This window comes from Hibiscus syriacus, unplaced genomic scaffold (assembly GCF_006381635.1).
Source record: "Hibiscus syriacus cultivar Baekdansim isolate YM2019G1 unplaced genomic scaffold, ASM638163v2 tig00110467_pilon, whole genome shotgun sequence".
Classification (NCBI taxonomy): domain Eukaryota; kingdom Viridiplantae; phylum Streptophyta; class Magnoliopsida; order Malvales; family Malvaceae; genus Hibiscus; species Hibiscus syriacus.
Genome location: NW_024062749.1, coordinates 1,107,936 through 1,134,990, shown reverse-complemented (window position 1 = coordinate 1,134,990; position 27,055 = coordinate 1,107,936). Strand labels below are relative to the sequence as shown.

Genomic DNA, 27,055 nt, shown 5'->3' with positions numbered 1-27,055 from the left:
TAGGGGAAAGCCATTCTATCTGCAACTCATATCTTGAATCGAGTTCCTCACAAGAAATTATATTTTACCCCATATGAATTGAGTAAATGATACGCTCCTAATTTACAATACCTGAAAGTGTGGGGGTGTCTGGCCAAAGTGGGTTTGCCGGACTTTAAGAAGTCCACCATCGGACAAATAGGGTATGCTAAGAATAGTGTTACATACAGATTCATGATTTTACAAGATTATTCTATTTGTGAGTCAAGAGATGTTGTTTTCTTTGAAAATACTTTTCCTTTAAAGGAACCGAGACAAATAGAATATATTTCATCCACTTCTTATAGTAATCCTATTAGGTCTTATGAACAAATTATTTTTGAGCCTAGAAGAAGTAAAAGGCAAAGAGTTGAAACCTCTTTTGGACCAGACTTTATTACTTCCTTTATTTATGTGATAAATGATTTAGACTCCATTTCAGATCCTATAACTCAAATTTTTCTGTTAGATGAGGATCGTAAAACTTTTGAAGATGTTATAAGATCTATCGATGCTAGTTTCTGGAAAAGTGCTATTAATGATGAACTAAAATCGATAATGTCTAACCATACTTGGGAATTAGTTGACTTGCCTAAGGGATTCAAACCAATATGCAACAAATAGGTCTTACGGAAGAAACTGAGGCCAGATGGTTCGATTCAGCGGTACAAGGCAAGGTTAGTCGTCAAAGGGTTCACTCAAAGGTTTGGTTTAGACTACTTTGATACATACTCTCCCGTTACGAAAATCTCAACGATTCGTGCATTATTTGTGCTAGCCTCTATTCATAAGCTGCAGGTACATCAAATGGATGTTAAGACTGCTTTCTTGAATGGGGATCTAGATGAAGAGATTTACATGGAGCATCCACTAGGTTTTGAAGCACCTGTTTTGGAAGGCAAAGTCTGTAGACTGAAAAAGTCATTCTATGGACTTAAGCAGGCTCCTAAATAGTGGTATGAGAAATTCCATAAAACTATTCTTTTTTTGGTTTTGTTGTGAATGGTTCAGATGCTTGTGTGTATTCGAAGATGTTTGGCACTGAATGTGTCATCATAAGTCTGTATGTTGATGACATGTTGATTTTCAGTTCTAACATTGAGTCCATTAACAAAGTTAAGAGTTTCTTGTCCACAAAGTTTGAGATGACAGATTTGGGAGAAGTCGATGTAATCTTAGGAGTCAAAATTACCAAAACTGAAAAGGGATTTTATTTAAATCAAACATATTATATAGAGAAAGTGCTAAAGAAATTTGACAGTTTTGATGTCGTCCCTGTTCGAACTCCTTATGACCCTAGCATACATCTCTTTAAGAATAAAGGAAGTAGTGTTTCCCAAACAGAATATGCTAAATTAATCGGAAGCTTAATGTTCTTAATGAACTATATTCGGCCTGATATTGCTTATGCTGTGAGTAGACTGAGTAGACATACTCATAATCTGAGTGGTGAACATTGGATTGCTCTTAAACGCTTACTGAAGTATCTTAAGGGTACTTTGGATTGGAAACTTGAGTTTGTTGGCTTTCCTGCGGTACTGGAAGGATATTGTGATGCCAACTGGGTTTCTGATAATGATGAGTGGATATGTTTTTACTTTAGGTGGAGCAGCAATATCGTGGAAATCATCAAAGCAGACTTGTATTGCTCGTTCTACCATGGAGTCAGAGTTTATAACTCTTGACCAGCTGGGAAAGAAGCCGAGTGGCTCAGAAGCTTGTTAGCAGATATTCCGTTGTGGGAAAGATCGACTCCTCCAGTTTCTTTGTTGTGTGATTCACAAGCTGTGATATGTGTGGCTAAGAACCAAGCTTACAATGGTAAGAAGAGACACATTCGCATAAGACATGAATCAGTTAGACACTTAATAAAGAATGGAGTGCTCTCTTTAGAGTATGTAAAGTAGGAAATGAACCTAACAGATCCACTTACCAAAGGGTTAAGTAGGAAACTGGTCCTAGATTCGTCGAGGGGGATGGGTCTAAAGCCCATTGGTTGAGGAATTCATGATGGATACCCCCAACTTAGTTATCTAAGTTCCACGTGGTCAAACGAAACCATGGAAAGACTCATAGTGCACATTCCTACTGTCTATCCCTATGATGAATAAAGTGTATGCCCAGGATGAGCTTAATTGCTCTTAATAAATTCATAGCCCAGGCTTTGGGTGGTCTTAGTGAGAAAGACTTGATGAATTTACCGATTTTTGGTTGAGTATCTATTCTTAATAAGTTCATAACCCAGAGTTGAGTGGGTAGTTCTAATCGCGAAGGACTAGATGAACTTACCGCTTGAGATGATGAGTTTTATTAAACTCTTAATGAATTCAAACCCAAGAGTTTGGGAGTTTCTAGTGATAATGACATATTGAATTCGTCGAATTATGAGGTTGAATATTTATTTTTAATGATTTCTTATCTAGAGTTTGGGTGGTTCATTTTTAATGAACTTGAAGAAAGTCACCATACCCTTTGTGAGGTTGAGCTATTATAAAAGCTCTTAATTATTTCATAGCTTAGTTTGAGTGGTTTATGTTGAGATAAACTTGATGAAATAACCTACGTAAGTGAGAAGGATTAGCCACCTTCTATGAAAAACGTTGGGCCGTTTTTCTAGTACACTTTTGTATATACTCTTTGTAGACACATTGAGGATTTTGGTGGATGAAAGGGTTAGTTGTGTGTTATGAGTTTATCCCCATCTTAGAAAGTTCAAGACTAATTTCACTTATCTAAGAGAAGGATTGCTCATCATAAATATGTACTAGTTCCAGATACGCTCACTAGTGCTTAAGCAACTAATCTCGCTATTGCTCTTCTCGTGATTTAACTTTATTGCTCTCATATTTCAGAAGAAATCTTTCGCATTAGTTGTGAATGTTGATAATGCTCATAGTGGTTATCCCACTCGTATTTGGATGATGGTTATCCCACTAGTATTGGATAGTGGTTATCCCACTAGTATTGAATGATGATTATCCCACTATGTTTAATAGAATTAAAATATGTTTTTGGAAATGACGATTTTGTCCTCACTGTTTAGCCTATAAATAGTGGATAATTTCATTCATTTTGAGATATCCCAAGTAAATATTTGTTTTGAAACACTCATATCTTTTGAGTGTTGTTTGAATTGAGAGAAGAGCAACACCACCAAGTTTACTCTAGTTTTCGGGTGTACGAATTATTGGAGAGTCGTGTTAACCTCGGGGGAACGGTCCGCCTACTACAGCGATTACACACATCGGGGCGAATTCGTTTCTAATACAGTAGTTTTACCACGACACGGTTTATGAATCTGTTCTTTTTAAATTACTACTTATCTTTCCTGTCAGTGCTAACGGTGTGATTTTGTAGTCCATATATCCAACAAGAGGAAGTTTCCGAGTTTACATCATCAAACGCCAGCCGGACTGTTGTTCCGAGCACCAATTTTTCATACGAATCAATCATGGATTCATTCTGCCCCGTAACGACAACCACGGGTTGAGCAATACTGCTGCCGGACTGTTGTCCCGCTGCACAGGATTTCTCTAGGCACGACCGATTATCAAGGCAGCACGCAAAGATAATTCATTTGAGTGTTTTTACACAAGCAGATGATTCTGAAAACTTTTAGACCTTCACCGGTTCCGAATGAAATAAGATATCAACTGGAAATTGTGACATTTGATTAGATATAAACATTATAAGGCCAATTGGGCTGACAGTCCTCAATTTTTTTTTTTATTGGAAGCTGGGGATTTTCCACACAAGCAAAATCTAGAAGCTTCTGACTTTTGGGTTGTAGGAAAAAAAACAGTAGACCATTGCAAATTTAATATAAGAGACAACCTTGTCTGAGCCGTAGTATATGAGAGATTCTATATAAAACCAATATTCTTCGATCTAGTTGACATTATAATAGTGGGTCATCCTCTATAAATCGAACAAGAGCAACAAAAGATAATGTAATTGCATCATCTCTATTGGCCTCCAACTTGTTTGGTCCCTTGGCTTTGAATTTCTGCAGTTTCAATCGGATTCCTCTACTGCCATCAAACTAACCACAGCCGCATCTGCTAACCAAAGTCCTTTTCCTCGTGCTATCCACTGGATTAGACAAAGATGTTGGGTGACAGACCTTGTATGGATACTACGCGAATGTAATAAAATTGCAGATGCTGTCGCGAAAATGGACTCTCCAGATTCGTTCCAGCTTTGTGCCTTCAACACGCCTCCATCGCATCTCCATGAGCTCTTATCCATGGACACTTTTGGTCCCCCGTATTGCAGAATAGCTACTGCATAGTTTTGGCCTTGGCCTTCTTTTTAATTCAAAATAAAAAAACACTAAAAGAAAATCATCTCGAGATACTGAAAAGGTGACCTGGATGTGCGATGTTAAGTGGATAATGCAAAATGAGATGATCGGAGATTTCAAGGAAGAGCCTTACTTGATTTAGGAAGAAGAAAACAATCAATTTCTTCACTACTGTTGTTCTTTAACCCACAGTTGCCGCCTTGTGTCTCGCACTGGCCGCAGTCAGGTGCATACCATGTTAGCTGAATGTCAGCGACTCAGCATCAAGTTCATCTGCAAAGTCTTATTCTGACTTTACCGGTCACGAAACGGGAATCAGCAATGTATCGAGGATACGGCATGACGAGGAGGCTGTTCTATTTGCAAGGCTAATAATGGAAGAAGCAGCCAAGAAGGAGCGTGTCACGTAGCTTAGGCAACCAATGGTGGTAAACGGAGACTTGAATAGGAAAGCTAAGGAACGTGTAGTTCTGATGAAAAGGGAACCCACAGTTGTTTACCTTGTTGATGCAAAGGAACTTCATTTTTGCCACACTTGGTAATGGAACAAGGCTCTGCTGCTGCTGCTGCATATGAAAGGGGAAAGAGAAGAAGATGCGGATATGCAGGTTCACAAAGGGATGAAGCTAGGAGAAGTGGAATGTCTCGGGATAAAAGGGGGAGCAATGAGACTCCATTAAATACAAAGTCAAACTACACATATGGTGATTGCTAGGTCCCATCCACGACACAAGTAAATTGGCGGCAAGCGTGTTTCCTGCTTCGAGTGGCTCCAAATCTTTTGTTTTTCTTAAAAATATGAATCAATTAAATTAAGAGTTGATTTTTTTGTCATACCTTTTAAGTCCTTAATTTTAAAATTAAACAAATTAAATCAAAATCTACTATTTTTCAGTTTGAGTACGTTTTAAATCTTTATTAATTTTTAAATAAAATAAATTAAAATATGATACGTATTTTTTAAAATTTTAATTATTACTTTAAAATTAAATTATAAACTTCATTTTATTATATTTATCACTAAAGCTGCCGCCGATCCATTCTTTATAAGTTCAAGTTATCAATCTTCAATTTAATTATTAGAATTTCTTTATTTTTTAGCTAACAATGATAAATAGCAAAAAAAGTCTTTGCAAGAAATTATATTTAGATAGTATTAGGTGCAACTGCACCGACACTTTCTATTAAAGCCACTGGCCAAAGAAGCTGACAAATTTACAAATTATTGAAAAGAATAACCACAAACAATTGAGCCTAAGAGGCAAAGAGACAAAAAAAAAAAGAATTACAGATTCACCAGTGAATGGTGACAAAAACACTGCGATTCTTCATTTGTTTCAGTTCTGAAACCATCAAATGCACAAAAATTGTCCCCGAGGGAAGAGGCTCGGTTCCCCATCAGAAGCTCTTTAATGCTTTATATACCAGAGAAAAATGGTAAGCACAGTCACCCTAATTCATATATTTTCGACAGTTGGGAGCTTTACATAAGCAAGGAACTTTGAGTTCATCGAGCTCATCCGGATCAAACAAATAATCATATCTGTCAGACAAATCATACATATGACATTTCATATCATCTGAATTGTAATTAATCGACAAAAGAGTACCTAGGATGAATAAATAATGACAGAAAGTAATGAAAAAAAAAAAGAATCCAAAAATCTTACGTTAGCTCGTCACCGGCGGACACATTTGTCTTAGCAATAAGAACTATCCGGCTTTCCTCATCCCCAACACTCATGATCCTCGCATAGCAATTAGGCATGCACTGCAAAACAGTGATATTGTCAACATGCTAAAAAGGAATTCACAATGCTACATGATTAACAATAGCATTAATCCAATTCTAAGGTCATACCGAATGATTGATTAGGCGTGCAATATTCCCCTTATTGGTGGCGTCAATCACTACTTCCTCACTGATTTTGAACAGCTGCATTACATGTTGAATAATCATCAAAAATCAGTATTTAAAAATAAGGCAGCAGCAACAAAAATGGACCTAGGCAGAAATAAAGTGTATGTCAAGCATGATCACTTACAGACAATTAAGAAGGCACCGCAGCAAGTAAATACAGCAAATGAAAGAACCTCCGCCGTTTTATAAATGCCTTAACATATAGGGACATTTATCTTAAACCGCATTCAGTTTAATATCTGATGGTTTGGTAAACCATTAGCATGAAATCATTTTTCAGGAATTCCAGTAATTTATCCCATCTACAGTAAGAATATCAAGAAGGTTTTCTAAAAGTTTAAATCTTCTGCAATTATTTTACTTGCTAATACAAACAATTCAGTCAAATGGATACTTCAGCATGATCAAACCTTAAAGTTTGTAAAACCAAATTCTGCCAATATATATCGGCAATTGCTTATTAATTCAATAATCTAAGTAGTATTTGTATAGTGAACGACCATGGGGTTATTCATAGAGATGGCTAAATCTAAACCCTTTAGACACCAGATGCTGCACACTCATAAATTGACAGGGATTAAAAGAATCTTACATAGCAATCTTTCCCTTCAGAATGGTACCGAGCCTCCCTAAGATCTGCAATACTACCCCTAACCTGCTCACCACGATACTCAACAACCTGAAATACACATGCTGATTATCATCACACCAAACATTATAAATTTATAGTGCTTGACAAAATGCAACTTCACACCAAATCATTGTACATGATTTGATATGGACAGAAATAGATATCACAGTACAAAAAATACACCATTTCTCCTTCCTGAATGTTTCTTCGTGCAAAGAGGCCCCATCCATGAATACCAGATTTGCCAAAACAAACTCGGTGGTTCTCAGTTCTCTAAAGACATTCAAAAATTAAATTAAAAAACTATATCACTAAGAAATAACCAGCTGGACATGATCAAGAACCATAGCTTACCTGCAACTGGTACAGTCGATCCTTGAATGATGAGAAAATGATAGAATCATCCACTTCCTGTTTTAAGACAATGTTTTTATGAAGATATTAATCTCATTGATCATTCCAAAAGAAGCAGAAGGCAAGATAAAATGATAGCTATTCTCCAATATATCTACTAAAGAAAGAATAGTACTTTATCTGTGTTCAATGCACTTAATGCATCTGCTGGATGATGCCTTGGCCCACTCGGTTTGTGGAATATTGGCTCCATTTCAGCCTCCTGTCAAACAACAAGAATAGTATAAGCAGAGATAAAACTACACAAATATTTGCAGCTTGCTTCATATGAAGTTATTAGTACCAGCAGACAGTTCTAATTCGATCAAAATGGCCTACTTAATTGGAAAAAGTAGTCACATAAAGTTAATGGCTTCACCTTCATCAAGGAAATTTTAAAAAAAGTTCAGGAAGTATAAGATATAATCAGAGCAAATCGGAAAATACTACTGATATAAAAAATTTAAAATAAAGCACATCAAAAGATTCCTGGAATCTACCTTAAAAATTGAACTTGTAAAAACACGACATCTAGCAGCAGAGCATGCATCAATGTCACTGAGAACTGGAGCTGGGGATCCAGGGAGCTCTGCAGTCTTGGATGAAATCAACCTTGAACCTCCAAGACATTGGTTCACATTCTGAAGAACATTTCTGGCAACAAAAACCCCTGATGGAGTATGCATGACAACAACTGCATCTGGATTTGGGCTCCTACAATGAAGACCAAAATATGAGAATACAATACCAACAATATGGGTGACACATGCAAAAGCATAACCAAAAGTAGACTCTTCTTTACAAAGAAGATAAAGAAAAGGGACTCTATCCAAACCTGTGAGCAGAGCAGTATACGAATGTTTTTGTCATTTGCATCCCATTCTTCTCTGAGCAGCGCAGCTGCAAATTAACACTCAACTCAGAAATCTGGGACCAACATTTTCCCTCAATCTAAACATAAAAGGCTTAAAGCACTTACTTCCATGCTATATCCCGCTCTTGACGCGCACATCACATGAAAATAAGTCGCACACTTGCAACACTGAGTGCAGGAACCATGACTTTGTTTACATATCGCACAACTCTGTCATCCACACAATGAAAGCATACTTAGATTAAATGTATTGAAACATTGTGATGAAACCATGACTAATTGCAGAAAACAATGAGATCTCTTGACCTCTCACATAGTTAAAAAAGGATCTTAAAAATGAATTCTCAAAAGTCATGATAGTTTAGAAAGATGATTCCATTAGGAAGGCACCTTCGAAAACAAAGTTGATGGAATTCTGAGGATCCCAACAGCAGGTTCCATCTTCTCATGATCCAGGAAACCAACTTCAGGCCGAAACCAGGCACATGTGACATGAATCCATAGTGACTCAACGTCAGTTGGCTTCAAAGCACCCCCTAGAAAAGCATATTTACGTATTTTAGGAACAAACTGCTGAAAGAAATAATCAAACTCCACAAACAAGGACAAAACTAGAATTTTTATCTTAAGGGGTCAAAACTGAATTAATATTTTTTTGGAGGAGCCAATATGAAATTTTAGAATTGTATAAATCTAAAGGGACTAGAGCATAAAATTTTCCATTTTTGGGTGGCCAAGGCCAGTACCTACCCCCCACACCAAAAAAAAAAAATCACCCCTGCCTACAAATAGCTATTTAAGTTGCTAAAATAAATCACAAAAGTGACTTGATGGCAAGAAGTAATATGAGTTGACTGCCATTTATATTTCATTGCGACTAAAGTGTTGTTTGATAAACTGAAAAACTAAGTGTTGAATTTAAATCATAAATCGGTTTGGTATTTTGCTTAATTTTAAATACTGTATATAATTAGATCGTTTAATAAATGCAAGTTTTAAAGAATAGTATAATTAAAAGAAATGATTATAAAATAAAGAAGTGTTGAAAAATACTCCATTAAATGACAAGTAGATCCTAATCCACTTAACATTTTCCATACCTTTCATTGAAATAATTCTAACAGATAGTTTTAGTTTTAGATTATCAAACATGCCATTTTTCAATTGGTTATCAAACATGCCCCAATTAAATGCCCCAAAATTATACTGGTATGTAATACCCCAGCCCCTGCCACATAATCTTTCCCAGATAGCAAACATTGGTGCTTTCTGATAGGATCTTCTCAATCTACATAACTGCATATATGAACAATGAATCTAGCAATGAATAAATGAGAGCAAAAACTAATTTTAGGTGATATACCTTTAACAGGGCAAAGGCAACACTCCCTCTCAATATTAGGTGTTTCACAAGCTCTACAAACCCAAGAAGTCAAATCTTGAACATCACTTGCCCCATAGCATTCTTGGTGAACAGCTATTTGACATCTGAAAAAAGAAAAATCTCTTTCTAAAAATTTGGAATTATAAAATGGCATGAAAGTCAATATCAAGAATTGGTGCATAATTAAAATACCTGTTGCAAATAATAATTTTGTTATAATCCCAGTCTTCAACCCATCTACACACAGCACATCTTTCTGTTGTCCATTTTGCATCAACAGGCTCATATTTTCCTGAAAATTATAGTTAATTTTCATTAGTTTGAAAGTCACTAACTCATTAACTCAAGGCAAAAATAGGTTATTAAAAAGAACTTCAAGAGAAAAAAGCCCTTTCAGAAAGGCATTTACCTTGCAAAAAACCAATTAGCTTCTGCTTATCTAGCTTCATAGCATGAACACCAAAGGCGTTATACTCAACAATCTGCACAGAAATAACATGTGGATATAATGCATGTTAGCTTAGGATATAACCATCAATAATAATAACATTAAAGAAAAGCAAAATTACAAACACCAGAACAGACCCATTTTTCCAGATGTGTCATTGTGTCCTTGACTTTCACACTATACTTCCATTTTTTCGCTCTACAACCTGTATGTCGCTCCCATTCACTGAGTGTATACTTCTTTGACCCGCATGCACCACACTCACATACAACTCTAGAACATGATGGATAGTTTACATAAGAACAAATAGTAGATGGAAGAACAATAGTTGACAACCAACTTTAGCCTACTCCAAAGAATTTCAAGCTTTTCAGGACTTACAAATGCAGATTTGGAAGATATGATCCTTCCATACCATTACAGACTACAGTTAACTTGTCAGGAAGAACACTTTCCCCTGTTTTTTCTCCAGATCTGTTTCAGTTTTTCATCACATCATTAGTTATAAATGAAGCAGGTGATTCCATTAAAAAATATGTAAACAAAAGGAAGAAACACACATTGGACCAGTATGCTTGATTTTTGGCCCTCTTTTCACTGAGTATGCTTCAGATTTGAACTTTGCTTTACATTCAGGGCAGAAATAATCAATGCTCTCCATATCCTTCAAACAATAACCATGTCAGTACTAACGACTTCAAGTACAAGATAATATAAGAGGGAAACATAAACCTAAAAACAGGCAAGTTGGATTTAATAAGCACACCTGGAAAAGTTTACTGCTAATGTTGTCACATTCAGCATGAACCCACACATTACATCCATCACAGCAGACCTAATCCATGGGTCAAAACACAATCTCATAATATGTAAATGTTTAATGAAAATACTCAAATTAGTTGCACTTAGTTGCATATATCCTACCCAATCACCACCATCTGAATGGTGCCAAATCTTCTTGCATATGCCACAATACTGCTTGGATTTCCGCAGCTGTAATGGAAGGTAAACAACATTTTAAGAACTAAAGTTGTATTGATGTTCAAATTCAAACACACTTGCATCCTCAAAAGGGTCTTTTTATTAACCTTAGCACAATGTTTGCACAAAAGCTCGGCCTCATATGCTGATTTCTTCATTTTCTTCAAAATTTTTAATGGAACAACTGAGCCACAGCTATCACAGGGTCTTGCATCCTGCACAAATCAAGGCATTCTTACACATAAACTACTTTGCAAGTCCTATAAGCCAAAATGGAGGAAACCAGAGTACTTAGACCCAAAAAATTATGGAAAAGGAAAGAAATATCCAACCTAAGTAGCCCATATTAGACTTTTAACAAATCACGTGTCACTTAAATCAATGAAATTATCAGATACCCACTAAACTATTGGTGCTGTGAAGATCAGCTCATAAATACAAGAAAATTTATTCTAGGTAAACTTGCCTGGTTGTGGTTGGATAAACAGTCAAGATCCTGACTTGAACAACTGGGTTGAGCATCTGGGTATCCTATTTGTTGGGTCTTATGTTCTGAGTCTATGAAACCATTTTCTGCTAAAACTGCCTCCTCCAATGCCATCTGAAAATCACTTTGCTTCCACTTGTACAACTGGGTCTGCCCCTGATATCTGAACTAGGAAAATTTCAGGACCATTAGAAACACATTATTTTCAAAACACGTAAGAGCTTGTTAGGACAAACAACACGGTAATTGCAAAATAAGTGTATTAACAAGGTAGTAAATTCTATCTGGAATGCCCCCTGGGCGTGAATAGCATCTCTATACTTCACGATGGTCAATATTCACCACTGAGTGAGTTTTTACAACATCCTTTGGTAACTATAAGAAATTCTAATCACCTAAAAGTGTTTTACTGACAATATGTAATTACACTCAATTCACTAAAACCCACAACTTAAAAACAAAATAATTCTTTTTTTTTTCTAGTTTTCTTCTAATTCTTCACCCCTTACAGGGATTGGAGCAAGTTAATAGAGTGCTTCAATTAAACTCAATTTAGTACGACCCACTCATTATAATGATTACAACAATTACAGAAACATATCATGCCTATGTATTTACAAGTAATTACATCCAAATCCAATTATTCAGTGGCTTTCTAAACACAGCCTTAGTTCAGTCAGCCGATAATAGTTATCTATACTACAAAGTACACACCTGTCCATAAATTCAGCAAACGGGAATATCATTCCTTGTTTCACCCACGCATAATCCTGCTTGCAAGTTCAAAGAAATCAGTATACCGCCATACACAAAACAACAAAAACAACATATGAGATGAGATTACCCTCTGTGTTCCGTTTTTTGAGTACCCAAAAAACATAACGCAAAGAGCACCAGGAACGCAACAACTTAAGACAGATTCAGGAGCTTGCAAGATCGGATCAATCACAATAGCCGGCCATGTAGGGTATCTCTTCCCACATTTAGCCCAAACTATATCACCCAAAGCAAAATCCTCTGGCTTATACATATCTTTCCTTTTTCCGGCTCTATCTTTTCTTAACCTCTCTAAGCCCTTATATCCATTACAAGCCACAAACTCGTCTGTTTCAAGCAATGCTGGAGAAGAATTCAAATAACTACCATTACTGTAACTACTATTGATCCCTGCATAATCAATTCCTCTTTCCTCTCTTCTTTTACTAATTAGATATAAATCCGAGCTTCCATATCCGAACTTATCTTTCATATATCCAGACCCATCAAACTCATCGTCCTCCAAGCTCGAATCCGTGTAATCGACCCTGAGTTTTCTACTTTTCCATGAATCAAGAACGGCATCGTTGAATCTAGAAGGAAGCATTTGAGTTCTTCCTCTAGATGATTTCAACAATGGAGGCTTCAAATTCTTCTTGGAGCTCTTTTTAGTTTGCTTTGCTTTATTCAATTTCCTTGAATTAGACTCCAATTCACCGGCCCAGTACGACTCCTCGCTGCTCCAATAGCCCGCGCTACTGAAATCTTCTAAGTCGCCGTAGGAATAATAACCGTTCGATTTCAATCTCTTGGGATTACCGTCGTAACCGTAATATATTTCTTCTTCCCCGCAGTCATCGTAGCTCCCCCCTTCCATCTTGCAGCGTTTCATACTTGGCATTCCAAGATTCCCTTTCTGTTTAATTATCATCTCTATCTATATACACGAGTCAATCAAAACCCTGATTTTTTACATCGAAGCAAAGCCCCGTTGAACTAAATTCAAATTGATGGTCGCACAAGCGGAATCCAATATTGAAACCCTAAAGAGAGAGAAACCCACACAACAAAAGAACAACAAAAGGAAGCTATAAAATTCGCACGTTCTTCCCGCGAATCATCAGTGTTTCAATGAGAAGAAAATTCGAATTTGAGGATTAAAATTTAAACACAAACAGGCAAAGGGGTATTTCACGTTGATGTGAATTTTCATCTGTTATAGACACAATGAAATAGGGAAAGATATTGTAACCTGTAGAAGGGTTGGGATTAAGTGAGCGGAGGCGAAAACTACGTAGCTAGATTAGTTTATATTTAATAGGTTTTAATAACAGGGTTAAGGGGCCGATAGGGTAAATATATTATTGCTTTAAGTGTGGGCCTTGGCGGGATAGCGACGTGTTTTGGCTCCAAATACTGGAAAGGTGGAGGGAGATTGGATCTGGAGCAAAATTTATGGCTTGTGGCGACGCGCGAAACCAAATTTTAAAGTGCGTTCAATTTTAGAATTATTCATGGCTTAGATTTCACAAAATCACATTGAATTTTTAATTATCATAATATTTATATTATTATATTATTAAATAAAAATTATAGATAAAATTCTATTAGTAAGAAAAATATATTTTTAAATAAAATAAAATATTATTAAGATATATCATATAACATAAAATAGAATGATTGAATAGATAGATAAAAATACTTTTTATTAATCTAGGAGGGTTACAATGTATTATTTAATTTAAAGATTTTCTATTATTTAACAATGAAAACTCAAATACCCTTATAATCTATGATGCTCTAATTATGAATCACTAAAGATAACAATCATTCATTTAATCACTAATATAATTTGATTCATGTGAAATATTTAAATACATCAAAATTTATGTAAAACAAATTAAACTTATAAACTACTATCTAACATGGACTATAAATAAGATATATAAAACATAACATGTAGTGTAATCAAATATGCATAAACATGTCAAAATATTCATATAGAAATAAAAAAATCAAGTAATACACATAATATTTTGAAGAAGAAAAAAACCCAATAATAATATAAACTATATATAAAGAGTTAATTGCATCACATATCCCTAAATTATAGTTCTCGTTTTAAATTAATCTTTAAACTTTTGATTATCTTAATTTCATCCTTAAACTACGACTCTCATTTTAAATCAATCCTTAAACTTTTGAACATTCTAATTTAATCCCTAAACTATGTCCCTCTTTCTAAATTGGTGAATCTTCCAGTTTCATCCCAAAATTTCCATTCCAGTATTTAATTAGTTTCAACATAGTTTAACCTAAATTTTATTTTTTCAAACATATAATAATATAACTTGGCCTAACGAATTTATTAGCAAGGGATGTGATTACTATATACATATAATTTGGGTTAAAATCGAAATGTTCAAAAAAATTTGGGACCAATTTAGAATGGATGTCACAGTTTTAGGATGGAAATGAAAATTTCAAAAGTTTAAGGACTAATTTAGAATGATAGTTATAGTTTAGGAATGAAATTTAAATATTTAAAAGTTTAGGGAAAATTTAAAGGTCATACTTTGAGAACATGAGATGCAATTAACTTATATATAAAAATATAAATAAATTAAAAAACAAATAAACAATGAGAAACCTTGGCAAGGTGGAAGATAACAATTATAATTATAATTATAATATACGTGGCAAAGACAATAATGATTATAGCATATATTTATTGATATCTAAAATATTAAAATATGTGAATAATTTAAATAAATTTACAATACGTTAAAATAAAAGAACAATACAAATATTATATAACCGTATATTTTCCTTCTTTTTGACGTCTAAACTCTTTCTTTCTTTTATTCCTTTTTCTGTTTTTTTTTCTCTCAATTGAAATGAGTCTCGATAAGTGTTGATATATATTTTTATTATTATTTATTTATCATAGGTCGCTTAGATATTATTAATTTATTTTCTTTTTATTTTAGATACAAACTTCATTAGATTAATTAGTTTAAAATTCAACATATTTAGTATAGTTTAATTAACATCTTCCAAACGAAGTTATCTCAAATATTCAAATAGATATATTAAACAGTTAAAAGTTGCTTTATAAGATGTGCATAACCAAATGAACATTGCATGGTTACATTACGAATTTAATATCTATTTTTATCTTTAATTAAAATGTGTTATTTTGACATTTTAATCTCACCATGTACTAAAACAAATCAATTACATGTTCGTATAATGCAATTAAGACGGGTAAAATATCTCAATTACAAAAGAAGGAGAAGAAGAAGTGAAATTTGTAGTTCTACACAAATAATGTTTTATATACAAATTTGAAGTTTAATTCCATGTATTAATAATGGGTAATTCTGTTGTACGGTGGGCTTAATTTAAAATTAAGTAAAGTCGTAATGAAATTTTTTAAATTTTTTGATTAAGTGCAAACTAAAATATTAATAAGTATAACTTAAAATGTTAATTTTTAACTTTTTTTTTTGTTGAATCAAAAATATTATTAAAAATGTGTACAATAAAATATTTTTTTTAAATGTTACACTCAATTTAAAATATTTTTTTAAGAAAGTATTTTTAATATTTTTTAATTTTCCTTAACCGGTCGTTTCTTATACATCCAACCAACACCATTTTAAAAAATAAAAATGAAAAATGGTCAAAAGTCAATTCTACCATTACAAGTTTACGGGCTACCTATAAAAATGAGACGGCTCGTCCACGGGTCTTCTTCTTCTTCTTCCCTTCAGCAAAAACTAATTTCCCCATAACCATCGGCTCCCCAAAAAAGCAAATTTGAATTACTTAATTTGATTTATCGCTTCAAAGCTTCACTATCTTGCTTCCTCCTCTCTTCGCTTCTTCATTCCGTTAAGAATCTATCTTTCGTTTTATATACACATTTTTTTCATTTTCCATTTGTTCATAGTTTCCGTACATCCAATCCCTAAACCAATCTTAGAATGAAGATGAATTGAGCTTTGTGTTCCTTAAATTTTTCGTTTCTGGTGCCTAGGGTTTCGTTTTCTCGGGCTTGGGGTATTTTCCTTAAGCCTGAATTGTGTTTTTTTTCTTCTCTCGTTTGGATAGAGTTATTAGATTGCTAAAAGGAATGGAACAACTATTGTGATTTTTTACAGAGTTAGTGTAAGTGTTTCTAGTGTTGTCTCTCTGGAGTGTCGAGAACTCTTTGTTATTCAACAGTTCACTGTTAAAAAATGTCGTCCGCTGGTCTTGCGGTTGTTCCGATTCCAAATGAACCTTTGATTCCTCCCAGTCATGTGGACCTCGAGTTGGATCATCGCGAGAGTGAATCTATTTGGGTATATTTGGCGTTTTTTGGGTCCATGATTCCAATACGGATTTTGGAATCGAATTCTATCGAATCCTTGAAGCTGCGCATCCAAACCTGTAAAAGTTTTGTCGTGAAGAATCAGAAGTTGGTTTGTGGAGGCCGGGAGCTGTCACGGAGCAATTCCCTTGTTCGTGACTACGGCGTTAACGATGGGAATGTTCTACACTTGGTTCTTAGGCTTTCCGATCTTCAGGTCATTAATGTTAAGACTTGGTGTGGGAAAGATTTTACATTTCACGTCCGGCGAGGACGTGGATGTGATGTTGGTTATGTGAATCGGCATATTGTTGAAAGGGTTTACTAATCTTGATGAGCAAGATGTTCTTTGTGATGGGGTGCGATTAGAGGATCAGAGGCTTATTGATGATATATGTAAGCATAATGATGCCGTGTTGCCTTTATTGGTCCGAAAATCTGTCAAAGTTAGGGCTAAGCCTGTTGGGAAAAGTTTTGAGTTGTCTATTGCGGCACCAGAACTGAAAGATAAGCGACATAATGACTTTGTTGAGACTGATGTACAATATGATATGGGTGGTGGAAAGAATTATAGCAAAGGATATGAAGCTGATAGACAACTTGTACCAAGGAAACATCCTGACAGGGACTTTACATTGGAGCCTGTTATTGTTAATCCTAAAGTTGAATTGCCTTCAGTGATTGTGGAAATGATTAACTCCGCATTTGATGGATTATGTAGCGGAAGAAGTCCAATCAGGTCTATAGAGGGTACTGGAGGAGCCTATTTCATGCAGGATTCATCAGGCCAAAAGTTTGTTGCTGTTTTTAAGCCAATTGATGAGGAGCCTTTGGCTGTAACAATCATTGAGAACTACCAATGTCACCAGATGGTGAAGGGTTGATAAAAGGTACACGAGTCGGAAAAGGAGCATTCAGGGAAGTTGCAGCTTATATTTTGGATCATCCTAAAAATAAGCGAAGTACAATATATGGTGACGAGAAGGGGTTTGCTAGAGTCCCTACTACTGCTATGGTCAAGTGTTTGCATAGTGGGTTTAACAATCCTAATAATTCACCAAAAGTAAAGATTGGATCATTGCAGATGTTTGTGGAGAACAGCGGAAGTTTTGAGGATATGGGCCCTAGGTCTTTCCCAGTCGACCAAGTACATAAAATCTAGCAAGCTGATTTATGCTGCCTGCTCGATTATGTTTTCTTTTCTTCTCCTTTTTTTGCCTTGTAGAGTGCCTGTGAGTTTCATTACACGTTATTGTTCTTTCACAACATTTTAAATTCATGTTATATATGTGTTTTGGTCTTTGCAATCTTATTTTCCCCAGTGTTATCTTTTGTTGTGTTTTCAAGGCTAATCACTATTGTGGCTGTATGTATATTTTTTTTGTACAGTTTGAAGATTGCACATTTGACTGGTTGTATTGTCCTCAAGCTCGCCAATCTTACTTGCCTGAGATAGTTGACTATATAAAATCTCTTGATGCTGAAAAAGATATTGCCCTTTTGAAATACCTTGGATGGGATATGCCACCTAAATGTGCACGTACCCTCCGCATCTCCACCATGCTTCTCAAAAAGGGTGCATCGAGAGGGCTCAGTCCCTTTCTCATCGGAAGTATAATGTGCAGAGAGAACTTGAACGAGGAATCGGTGATTGAGCAAATCGTACAAGAGGCCGAGGATTGTGTGTGCCCTAATGCAAGTAAGCTGCATTTCTCAAAAAAAACTATCACAGATCATGGATCGCGTCTTGATGAGATTGTTGCATCATCGTAGTTGTTTGTCCATTTTACATGCCTACCTCAAATGGTCCTGTCCCGTAGACTGGTTTTGAAGCACAACGGTTTCAACTTTTCGTGTAATTTTCTATTTTATGACACTTAGAAAAAGCGTCTTGAGTTTAGGCCTTGATTCACATTTATTGAATCGATTTTTTCAAGAATTCTTTTATTGTTCTTCTGAGATTTAAAATGAAGACATGGTTTTCATTTTATCTTATCGTTGCATGAATATGTTCCATGTTTTAAGTTTGCAGAACTGTTAAGTTCATCATATCGGTAACAGAGGCATTCTAAAGTTGCAAAGATCGTCAGTACATTTAGCCGGAGTATGATTAACTTTACACCATAAATCAAGGTAATCAAATCATCATTGGCTCGAGTCGTTGCCGACCAATTACAAAAATAGTAAGACACAAAGGGGACACCCTATAGGCTACACAGTTTAGCTGATACATCAGCAGGCTTAGTCTTCAAAGGAAACCAAATGTGGAGAAGGCAGAATATATACAACGTTTTTCAACTAAAAGAAAAGCTAAAAAAGCTTATTGTTAACAATGGAGAAGGCTTACGTCTTCGATATCCATACAGAATTCAAGAATCTTTGACATAAATGGCAGGCTATCTCATGGGGTGTGCAGCAGGGATCCATTTGTGACATTCTAACTACAAAGGTTGGGTATGCAGGCACCACCTTCTGTGTTTTGTTGTTCTTTCCATATCCGCCCTGTTACTTGCAGCTTCAACTCTTTCCTGTCCCCTCCCGAGAAGAAAAGCGCCATGTTACGCTGAATAATAAGGCCGTCATGGCTATCCCTAACCTTTCGGTGGCCATCTCTTATGCTTCTTGGGGTGCCTTCCCAAATGAGTTTTCTTCCATTCCCCTCGACTTCTAGGCTATAACTGGAGTTGCGGGCTTCAATCTCGTCACCCATGAAATGAAGGAATGCCATGTAAACAGGGGCCATCCCGAGCTGAAAGGCTTCGAAATGGAGACAGAAGTACTGGCCAAAACAATGAAATACCTAAACATATATAACATGATATGAACCGTTTAGCATTGAAGAAAACCTAAGAAGATTGTACAATACCGTGGGTCTTCAGGGCCAGAAGATCAAATAACTGGCAATGAACAGCATATTATTCATAATCTATATAAAAGCAGATTAGAGAGGGTTATACACTGCCACAAATCTATATATCTAATGCAATTTATTAAGAAAGCTTAAATATACATTTGCTACATGAGTTAGGCACCTTTTCCACCTAAAATTGTTTTGCTCCCAAGTAGGTACCAGAACTTTAATTGCATCCACTATTTTGGTACTTTAAATATTTTTTAAACAAAATTTAAAGATTTTTAACCACACATGATGACATCATCATTAACACGTGGTCCAATCTTATAGGAGGAGAGTGGATTAGAAAATGTGTAACCACAGCTTCTGTTTCGGTTTTAGTTAATGGAGTTCCTTTTGAGGAATTCTCAATGGCAAAGGGACTTAGACAGGGATGTTCCTTATCCCCATTGCTGTTTAATTTTATAGGCGAACTGCTCAATTTACTGATTTTAAAGGCCGTTGCACAGTGGTTGTTTTCTGGATTGGTTATTGGCAGGGATGAGGGGTCTTTTAATTTATCTCATTTACAGTTTGCGGATGATCTCATTATTTTTTGTGGTGCCTCGAAAATGCAGATTCTGAATGTGAAGAGGGTGCTTCGTGTGTTTCAAGTGATATCTGGTTTACAGCTGAACATGAAGAAAAGCAAATTGTTTGATGTTAATTTGAATGAAGAGGAAGTTCAAGAGTGGGCAAACACTATCGGATGTTCAGTTGGCAGCTTTCCTTCTGATTATCTAGGGCTTCCTTTGGGGGCTACTAGGAATTCTGCAGCTCTTTGGAATCCAGTGTTTAATAATTTTTTCAACAAACTAGATGGGTGGAAGGCTTCTTCTCTTTCATTAGCACGGAGAATGGTATTGATTAAGTCGGTTCTATGTTTGCTTCCAACATATTACTTGTCATTGTTTAAGATACCAGCTTCGGTTCTAAAAACCTTCAACTCAATTATGTCTAACTTCTTATGGGGAGGGGGAAATGGTAAAAACAAGATTCATTGGGTTAGCTGGTCTAATGTGTGCAAATCAAAGAATGAGGGGGGTTTCGGTGTTCTAAATCTTAACTTGATGAATAGAGCACTTTTAGAAAAATAGTCATGGAGGTTTGCAAATGAAAGGGAGTATGTTTGGAGGGAATTTATTTGTTCTAAATATAAACTGGATTCATCTTTGTTAATGTTTGACAGTAAGATCCCACAGAAAGTTTCTTGGATTTGGAGATTAGTGGTGAATAATCACTTCAAGGATGACTTTATTGGCTCCAAGTTTAGAAGTATATGTACTTTTCTAGTTGGAGATGGTAAATTTATTCAGTTTTGTCAAGACATTTGGGCTATGGATCATCCTCTTTTGGTCATTTTTCCTAGATTGTTTTCTATTTCCACCAACAAGATTGGCAAATTATTTGAATTTGGTGAATATAGCACTTCGGGCTGGATTTGGGATGTGCAGTTTAGAAGGAACTTAAATGATTGAGAATTTGAGCAGTGGAGTAATTTGATGGCTGTCATTTCGATTTTTTCCCTATCTATGGAAATTTATGATGGGTTGATTTGGAAAGGTACTGGGGATGGGGTGTACACTGTAAGATCTGGTGTTAATCTCTGTTCATCGGATTCTTTGGGTTCAGAGGAGGTCTATTTTTGGAAGAAGATTATTTGGAGGGGTCAACTGCCTCCAAGAGTGGAGTCATTTCTGTGGCAGGTTGTCCTTGGAAAGCTGGCTGTTAGGACATAACTTGTTAGAAGAGGAGTTCAAGGAATTAAAGTCGTGTTATGTCCTCTTTGCAAGATGGTGGATGAGTCTCCCACTTATTTGTTTTTTTCTTGTTCGGTGGTGTGGTCTATTTGGAACAAATTTATGAATTTTTGGAGGATCAAGTCTGTTTTTCATGCTAATGCTAAAAGCTTTCTTCTAGCTTGGGATGCTTTGAAGACTAACTCACAAATATGGTCTTTTATTCCAGGGGTCGTTCTTTGGACCACTTGGAAAATTAGGAATCTTACTGTGTTTGAAGGGGGGAAGTTAGATATGGCAGAATATTTCTTCTTAGCATGGTTTAGGCTCTCTTCTTGGTTCTTAGCAAAGCATAAAGAGGTTTCTATTTCTAAGGACTCACTTATTTCAAATCCTTCCTTAGGGGACTCTTGTTCTCTCCATTATAATCAGATTGTATCTATATTTCCTTGGTCTCCTCCTCCTAAGGGCTTTGTAAAATTAAATGTTGATGCTGCTACTACAAGGGATTGGAAGAAAAGCGGGTTAGGAGGAGTCTTAAAGGATTCCTCGGGATTGACCTTAGGCTCTTTCAAGGAATCTGCTGGTCCGGGGCCTCCGACCTTGATGGAATTAAAAGCTATTCAAAAGGGGTTGTCGTTCTTTGCATATTTTCGAGAGCGGATCAAAAGGGGTTGTCGTTCTTTGCTTTTATGGTCAAAGATATTGTTCATAGGCTTAAAGTACTAGAAGGTGTTGTTAGATGGGTAAATAGGACAACCAATTTAGAGGTTGATGCCTTAGCTAAAGAAGGAATAGGTTGAGTTAGTGTTGTTGTTTATGGTTGTTTAGGGTTATTTTGTGTTTATGTTTCTATTTGGGGTGTTTTTCTTGTTGTATCTTATGTAATTTCTTATGATAAATAAAATCTTAAGGCACTGTTTTCCTCCTGCTGATTAAGGAGCTTCCCTACAAGCTCCATTAATCAAGAAGGGGGTTTTTAACGAGGCCTGCAATTTTTATCAAAAAATAAAATTACCAAAACAAAGGATGTAATTAAAGTTCGGATACCAACTTGGGAACAAAAATTCTTTAATTACCAACTTAAGTGAAGGTGACTAGTTCAAGGACCAACGTGGGGGGGAAATTCTTTAGGTAACAACTTGAGAGAAGGTACCTAGTTCAGGTACCAAATGTATATTTAAGCCTATTAAGAAACTAAAACAGCAATCTGAATCAGTTAAGACAGAATGCTAGCAGCCAAGCACAAGAATGGAGATCTATTTTTGGATTGACTAAGCATCTTGTCATGGTAGTCTCCCTAGATTTCAAGAAATCTCAACGACTTGAGCCACCGGCTCCAAAAAGAAACTACCAATGGTATCATGTGCAACTTTCTATAAATTCAGGAATCATAAACATTAGGCAACTCTTATATACATTATTGGTTGTTAATCAAGAAGTAGTCAAATGTCTGCAACTTGAATTAAGCTAACAGCTACCACCTTGTATGAAACTGGCAACTTGTTCCAGTGCATAGAATAGATAGCTCGTGTCACAGAAATGTCAAGGCCATGTTTGTATACAGGAAAGAACCAAATTACCAATTAGCATTATATCTAGTTTATCATCATCCATTATCTATTAATCCAATTCTTAATCAGAACAAATATGCCTAAGAATGAGTGTACTTACAGTTAGCATCCATGTTGCATTTTCTACCTCCTGGTGATTAGGCTTCACATAACGATGGTTAAATGTGCATCCAGTGTGCATGTCCACCTTGTGGTCATCCCTTAGATGAGCAACAAGGAATGGAATATCGCCAACAGCAGCACATTCTGATCCAGCATATGGGCAATTGTATGGACTGAAGTTGCAGAGGGCCTCATGTTTGAGTTTACTGTAGTAGGGAAATATTTCTGGGCATCCAAGTGAAGTAAATTTGCAAGGCAATTCAAGTGATTCGGCCACCTTCTCTAGTGCTAGACATCTAATATCACCAAGCTCCTGTCTACAAGTGGGGCACCGATTGTGTACCCTTGTTTTACAGGTTGAACAGAGTGTATGCCCATTATGGCACTGTGGAAAAGCAAATTTTAAAATGCTCATCATTAAGATAAGAAATTATATAAAGCAGCTTGATAGAAATCTAGTCCAATAGTACTAGCATTCAAAGGCATTGAAAAACCCTAATGCACCAAAAATCCAATGGTTCAGAAAGCGGAATATGGTGTTTGACATGTGAAACTAGAGAAAACTGGCAGAACTTTTGGGCCACTTTCAGAGCGAAGCATACAAATATGGTTTTACCAGCACACAACAGAGGCAAACGTAGAAACATGCACATGTAACTAGGTATAAGCATAATCTACAGATGCCAAAGTTCGTGCACCGAACCCAACTCGAAGGAGAAAAAGGGGGGAAAAAAGGCTGTTTTCATCCTTAAGCACCATCATTAGCTATGGTCAGCCGCTTATTTAACCAAGCACCTGTCCTTTGCAGGCTAATGATATGTACATACACCCATAGAAAGAGAGAGAAAGAAAGAAAGACAAGTTGACAACTTTCATTAATTTCATCAAACGATACGCCATCTTGATTAAGCCTTTTACCGTACAAAGTTTGTTCATGTGAGGAGGATTAAAAGAAAGAATAGGCCCTAAGGCACTCTTCAATTACTATAGCTATAAACACAATGTTACCAGCATTGCTTACACTCTAGACGAAGCCACTAGTCTGTGCATTTCTGTGAAATTATGAAACTTAAAAACACGTTTCTCATGTTCTGGACTCCCAAAATATCCTAGTAAACTCTCATGGGAATAAACATGGATTCTTATATATGCATGATAATTGAGAAGATAATATTCTATGAGGTCTTTAATTTCCATTCAATTTGCCATTTAGCCCCTCCGGAATGAGAGAAAAAGAAACCACACTTTTGACTTCTCTAAAACCCTTCCCAGCACAAACAGCTATACATACCACCTTTGTTTACAATCCACAATTTCCTACGCCTGAGCTGAAAGGCTGAATCGGCATTGCAAACATTTGTCAAATATAACAAAAGACATCCTCATTAGCCGAGGAAGGCAACAGGCAATACCAACGGGAGTAAACCAAAAAAACGAAGTTTTCTATTTAGAACATTTACAGTATAATTGGTCCATCATCTTATTCTATTTGCTCCTATTTTACTCTTGGGGGAAAAGTGAATATAGATTTCATTATCATATTGAAAAGGATTCTCATGCGATTGATTAAAATCAAGGCAGTAGTGCCGGCATAGCCACAATTAAAGTGGTAAAGTTGTTGTATGTTGACGGTTGACACCAAAGACCAGGTTCAAGCCCGTATGACCAATTCTTCTCCAACCTCTAGTCATGGTTCTAACCCTAAAATATGTGAAGAGAAATTCTAACTCTAAAAGAGCACAATCCAACAGACAAGATTGAGCCTAAAAAACTCAGAAGACAACAAATTGACTGAAAAAAGTCATGAAAAAGAAACAGATTTAAACCATTAAAGCACCCCAAAAGCATTAAACAAAGATGCTCTCAAAGAAGAAAGAGAAACTGACCTGGTGGATCGGAGGGTACATAGAATTGGTACAAACAGGGCATTCAAGGAGTTCATGGACACTGGTGGTGCTTGGGTGAACCGCTGGTGACACGGTACTGTTGCTGTTCTCATTGTTGTTGTGGGTCTTCGACAAAGAAGGCAACTGATTATGTCATCATCATCAATCACATCTGAAGATGCCCGGTTAAATTTAAAAAATTATAAATTAGTGAATTTAATTTGTATTTTTAGAAGAAACTGAAAATTAAATTATAAAATTATAAAATTCGTAAATCATTTTAAGAAGTGCAGGAAATTCAGTGATTAAATTATTAATTTAGTAAATTTTCGATAGGAGATAACTATAGATTATTCCACGTCAGTTTTCAGAGACATTTTCTAGTTTTTCCTTTCCCAATAATCCTCTTTTCAACTCTGATTTACTCACCGTCCGACCTCCGATCGACGAGGCGAAACCACCATCGTGTTCATTGTCAACCGAGAAACAAAACCCCTCAAATCTTTCGTCGTGAATCGTCTCCGTTCGTCGTTAATTTCAGTTGGAAGTATCGTCGGTAATAACTCGATTTTAATTGGTTTTTCGTCGATTCACGACGATCCGATGATCCGTTTATGACACCTCCCGCACCATCGTGTTCCTTGCATCATTCCGAGTCTGCCGGTGTCATCATTGGTCTCCGTCAACGGCAGCGCGTGAGGAGGTAAAGCGGTCAAAGTTTCCGATTTGTTGAAATCAAGCTCTCCGCCGTTCAAAAAATTGAACCGAGATTTGTAAGTATCTCGAAATCGCTCAAAATAATTTTTAGAAATTTTTACGTGATTTATAGGACACCGGAGGGGGTCCCACGCGCCACCACTGCGTGTGGGGATGGTCCAAATGACCGATTTAACCGATTTTGGAGCAGATTTGACCGGTTTTACTGGTTACAACCTAACCCGACCCGTTGATCCATTGACCACAGTTGACCAGAACTTTGATCGGGCATTAAACGACCTTTGACTTTGACCGAGTATACATATCCTGACATTTTTCGACGTTCCAAATCCAATTCCGCAGTTCTTTTTTCAAAATTCGGACCCAAATGCCTCGAAATTGCCAGTCAAACCCGTTGACTTTGATTTTGATCGAAAATTCCAAATTTTTGAAAAGTCGTATTTTATGCTTTCGACGTCCTGAATCCGAAGTCTGTTTTACCAAATTCGAACTCGGTAAGTTGTTTTTCACTTATTTATCATTTGATTCAATCCGTTTTTCAGAATTAAGCTCTGTTTTGATGTAATTTCTGTTGATATGGATCCGAGGAAATTTTGGAAGATTATTTCAAGATCGATGGCGTTCAAATGGAATTTAATGGTCGATCAATATTGCATGAAAATCGAGGTAATACTTTACTACCTCTTTATGCTTATTGGAATATGTTGATATTGGTAAATGCATGAATAAGATAATGTTGGTCACTTTTGTGGAGTTGATTAATTTCTATACTCTATCTGAATACGGTAAAAAGGTTCAGTAACTTATTATGGTTCAGATGACTTTTATAAGAAATTGAGGAATTGTTAGAATTAAAATTACAAGTTCTGTGTTTAGTGATAAATGAATCAGTTTAGATCTGTATCATATAATTTATTTCATCAAAGGTATTTGGATGGGAAATTATGAGAATATTCTGATAGGGTAAAATTACAAAAATACCCTTATATTGCAGGATGACAAGAATTATCCCTGGAAGTTGGTTAATAACTCTGAAAATACATATTGATCTGATATAATTATATATGTGCATAAGAAATAATAGATTTGTTTAGAAAATTCGGATAACTGGTTTTTAACGTCAAAAAGGGTTTGCGCAAGATGCTAGAAGTTTGTTAAGGAATAATTTTAAGATCAGAGAATGTTCGGGAAAGCAATTAACCATATGATCTTTAAATTATAATTATTTTCGTTAAGAGCTAATATCGAAATTATTTGGTTAAGAAATTACGAAAATGCTCTTGAGAGGTAAAATAGTATGAGTTGACCCTGAATGAGAAAGTACTTTGAGGATTTATACTAAACTCGATTAAGTACGAATTTAATTGTTAAGATCCTGTCTTTGTATAGAAAAATTCATGATATTCCGTTTGTAAAATCTGAGAAGGCACTTGACCTGAAAATATTCGAGTAATGAGTAAATACCTGAAGAATAATTTATTGGAGGTATTCTGCTATCAGAATTGTTCGAAAGAAATGAAATAAATGATAAGATTGAATTTAATAGTAAGATCAGACGAAAGAAAATGATTAAAATACACTGAATCTGTAG

General features: G+C 35.8%; 2 protein-coding genes and 1 pseudogene across 2 annotated transcripts; 1 reads left to right on the top strand and 2 right to left on the bottom strand.

The window, feature by feature from the left end:
* Positions 1–5,671: 5,671 nt before the first annotated feature.
* On the bottom strand, positions 5,672–13,458 carry LOC120127470 (histone-lysine N-methyltransferase ATX3-like). The gene is made up of 23 exons (XM_039145387.1): positions 12,285–13,458; positions 12,155–12,210; positions 11,420–11,603; positions 11,061–11,168; positions 10,897–10,965; positions 10,739–10,807; positions 10,533–10,636; positions 10,354–10,446; positions 10,110–10,245; positions 9,934–10,006; positions 9,717–9,816; positions 9,504–9,628; positions 8,531–8,676; positions 8,246–8,350; positions 8,102–8,166; positions 7,767–7,980; positions 7,403–7,489; positions 7,228–7,284; positions 7,057–7,146; positions 6,835–6,921; positions 6,183–6,257; positions 5,992–6,092; positions 5,672–5,864 (listed from the first exon to the last, which is right to left on the bottom strand). The coding sequence occupies exons 1-23, from the start codon at positions 13,125–13,127 to the stop codon at positions 5,774–5,776; spliced, it is 3,078 nt and encodes a 1,025-aa protein (XP_039001318.1). The 5' UTR covers positions 13,128–13,458; the 3' UTR covers positions 5,672–5,773.
* Positions 13,459–16,074: 2,616 nt separating this feature from the next.
* LOC120127412 lies at positions 16,075–18,543 on the top strand (annotated as a pseudogene).
* A 140-nt stretch (positions 18,544–18,683) lies between these two features.
* On the bottom strand, positions 18,684–24,924 carry LOC120127413 (E3 ubiquitin-protein ligase SINAT3). The gene is made up of 3 exons (XM_039145321.1): positions 24,748–24,924; positions 22,860–23,246; positions 18,684–19,353 (listed from the first exon to the last, which is right to left on the bottom strand). Exons 1-3 carry the CDS (start codon positions 24,766–24,768, stop codon positions 18,991–18,993), a joined length of 771 nt encoding a protein of 256 aa, XP_039001252.1. The 5' UTR covers positions 24,769–24,924; the 3' UTR covers positions 18,684–18,990.
* Between the last annotated feature and the right edge of the window lie 2,131 nt (positions 24,925–27,055).

Coding starts and splice junctions, on each gene's coding strand:
- LOC120127413 (XM_039145321.1), bottom strand. CDS start 24,768: ATGTACCCTCCGATCCACCAG. Junction 23,247..24,747: donor TGTACCCTCCGATCCACCAG/GTCAGTTTCTCT, acceptor GCTTTTCCACAG/TGCCATAATGGGCATACACT. Junction 19,354..22,859: donor ATGCAACATGGATGCTAACT/GTAAGTACACTC, acceptor ATATATGTTTAG/GTATTTCATTGTTTTGGCCA.
- LOC120127470 (XM_039145387.1), bottom strand. CDS start 13,127: ATGATAATTAAACAGAAAGGGAATCTTGGAATGCCAAGTATGAAACGC. Junction 10,637..10,738: donor TTAGCAGTAAACTTTTCCAG/GTGTGCTTATTA, acceptor TATTGTTTGAAG/GATATGGAGAGCATTGATTA. Junction 10,007..10,109: donor TGACACATCTGGAAAAATGG/GTCTGTTCTGGT, acceptor ATTTCTGTGCAG/ATTGTTGAGTATAACGCCTT.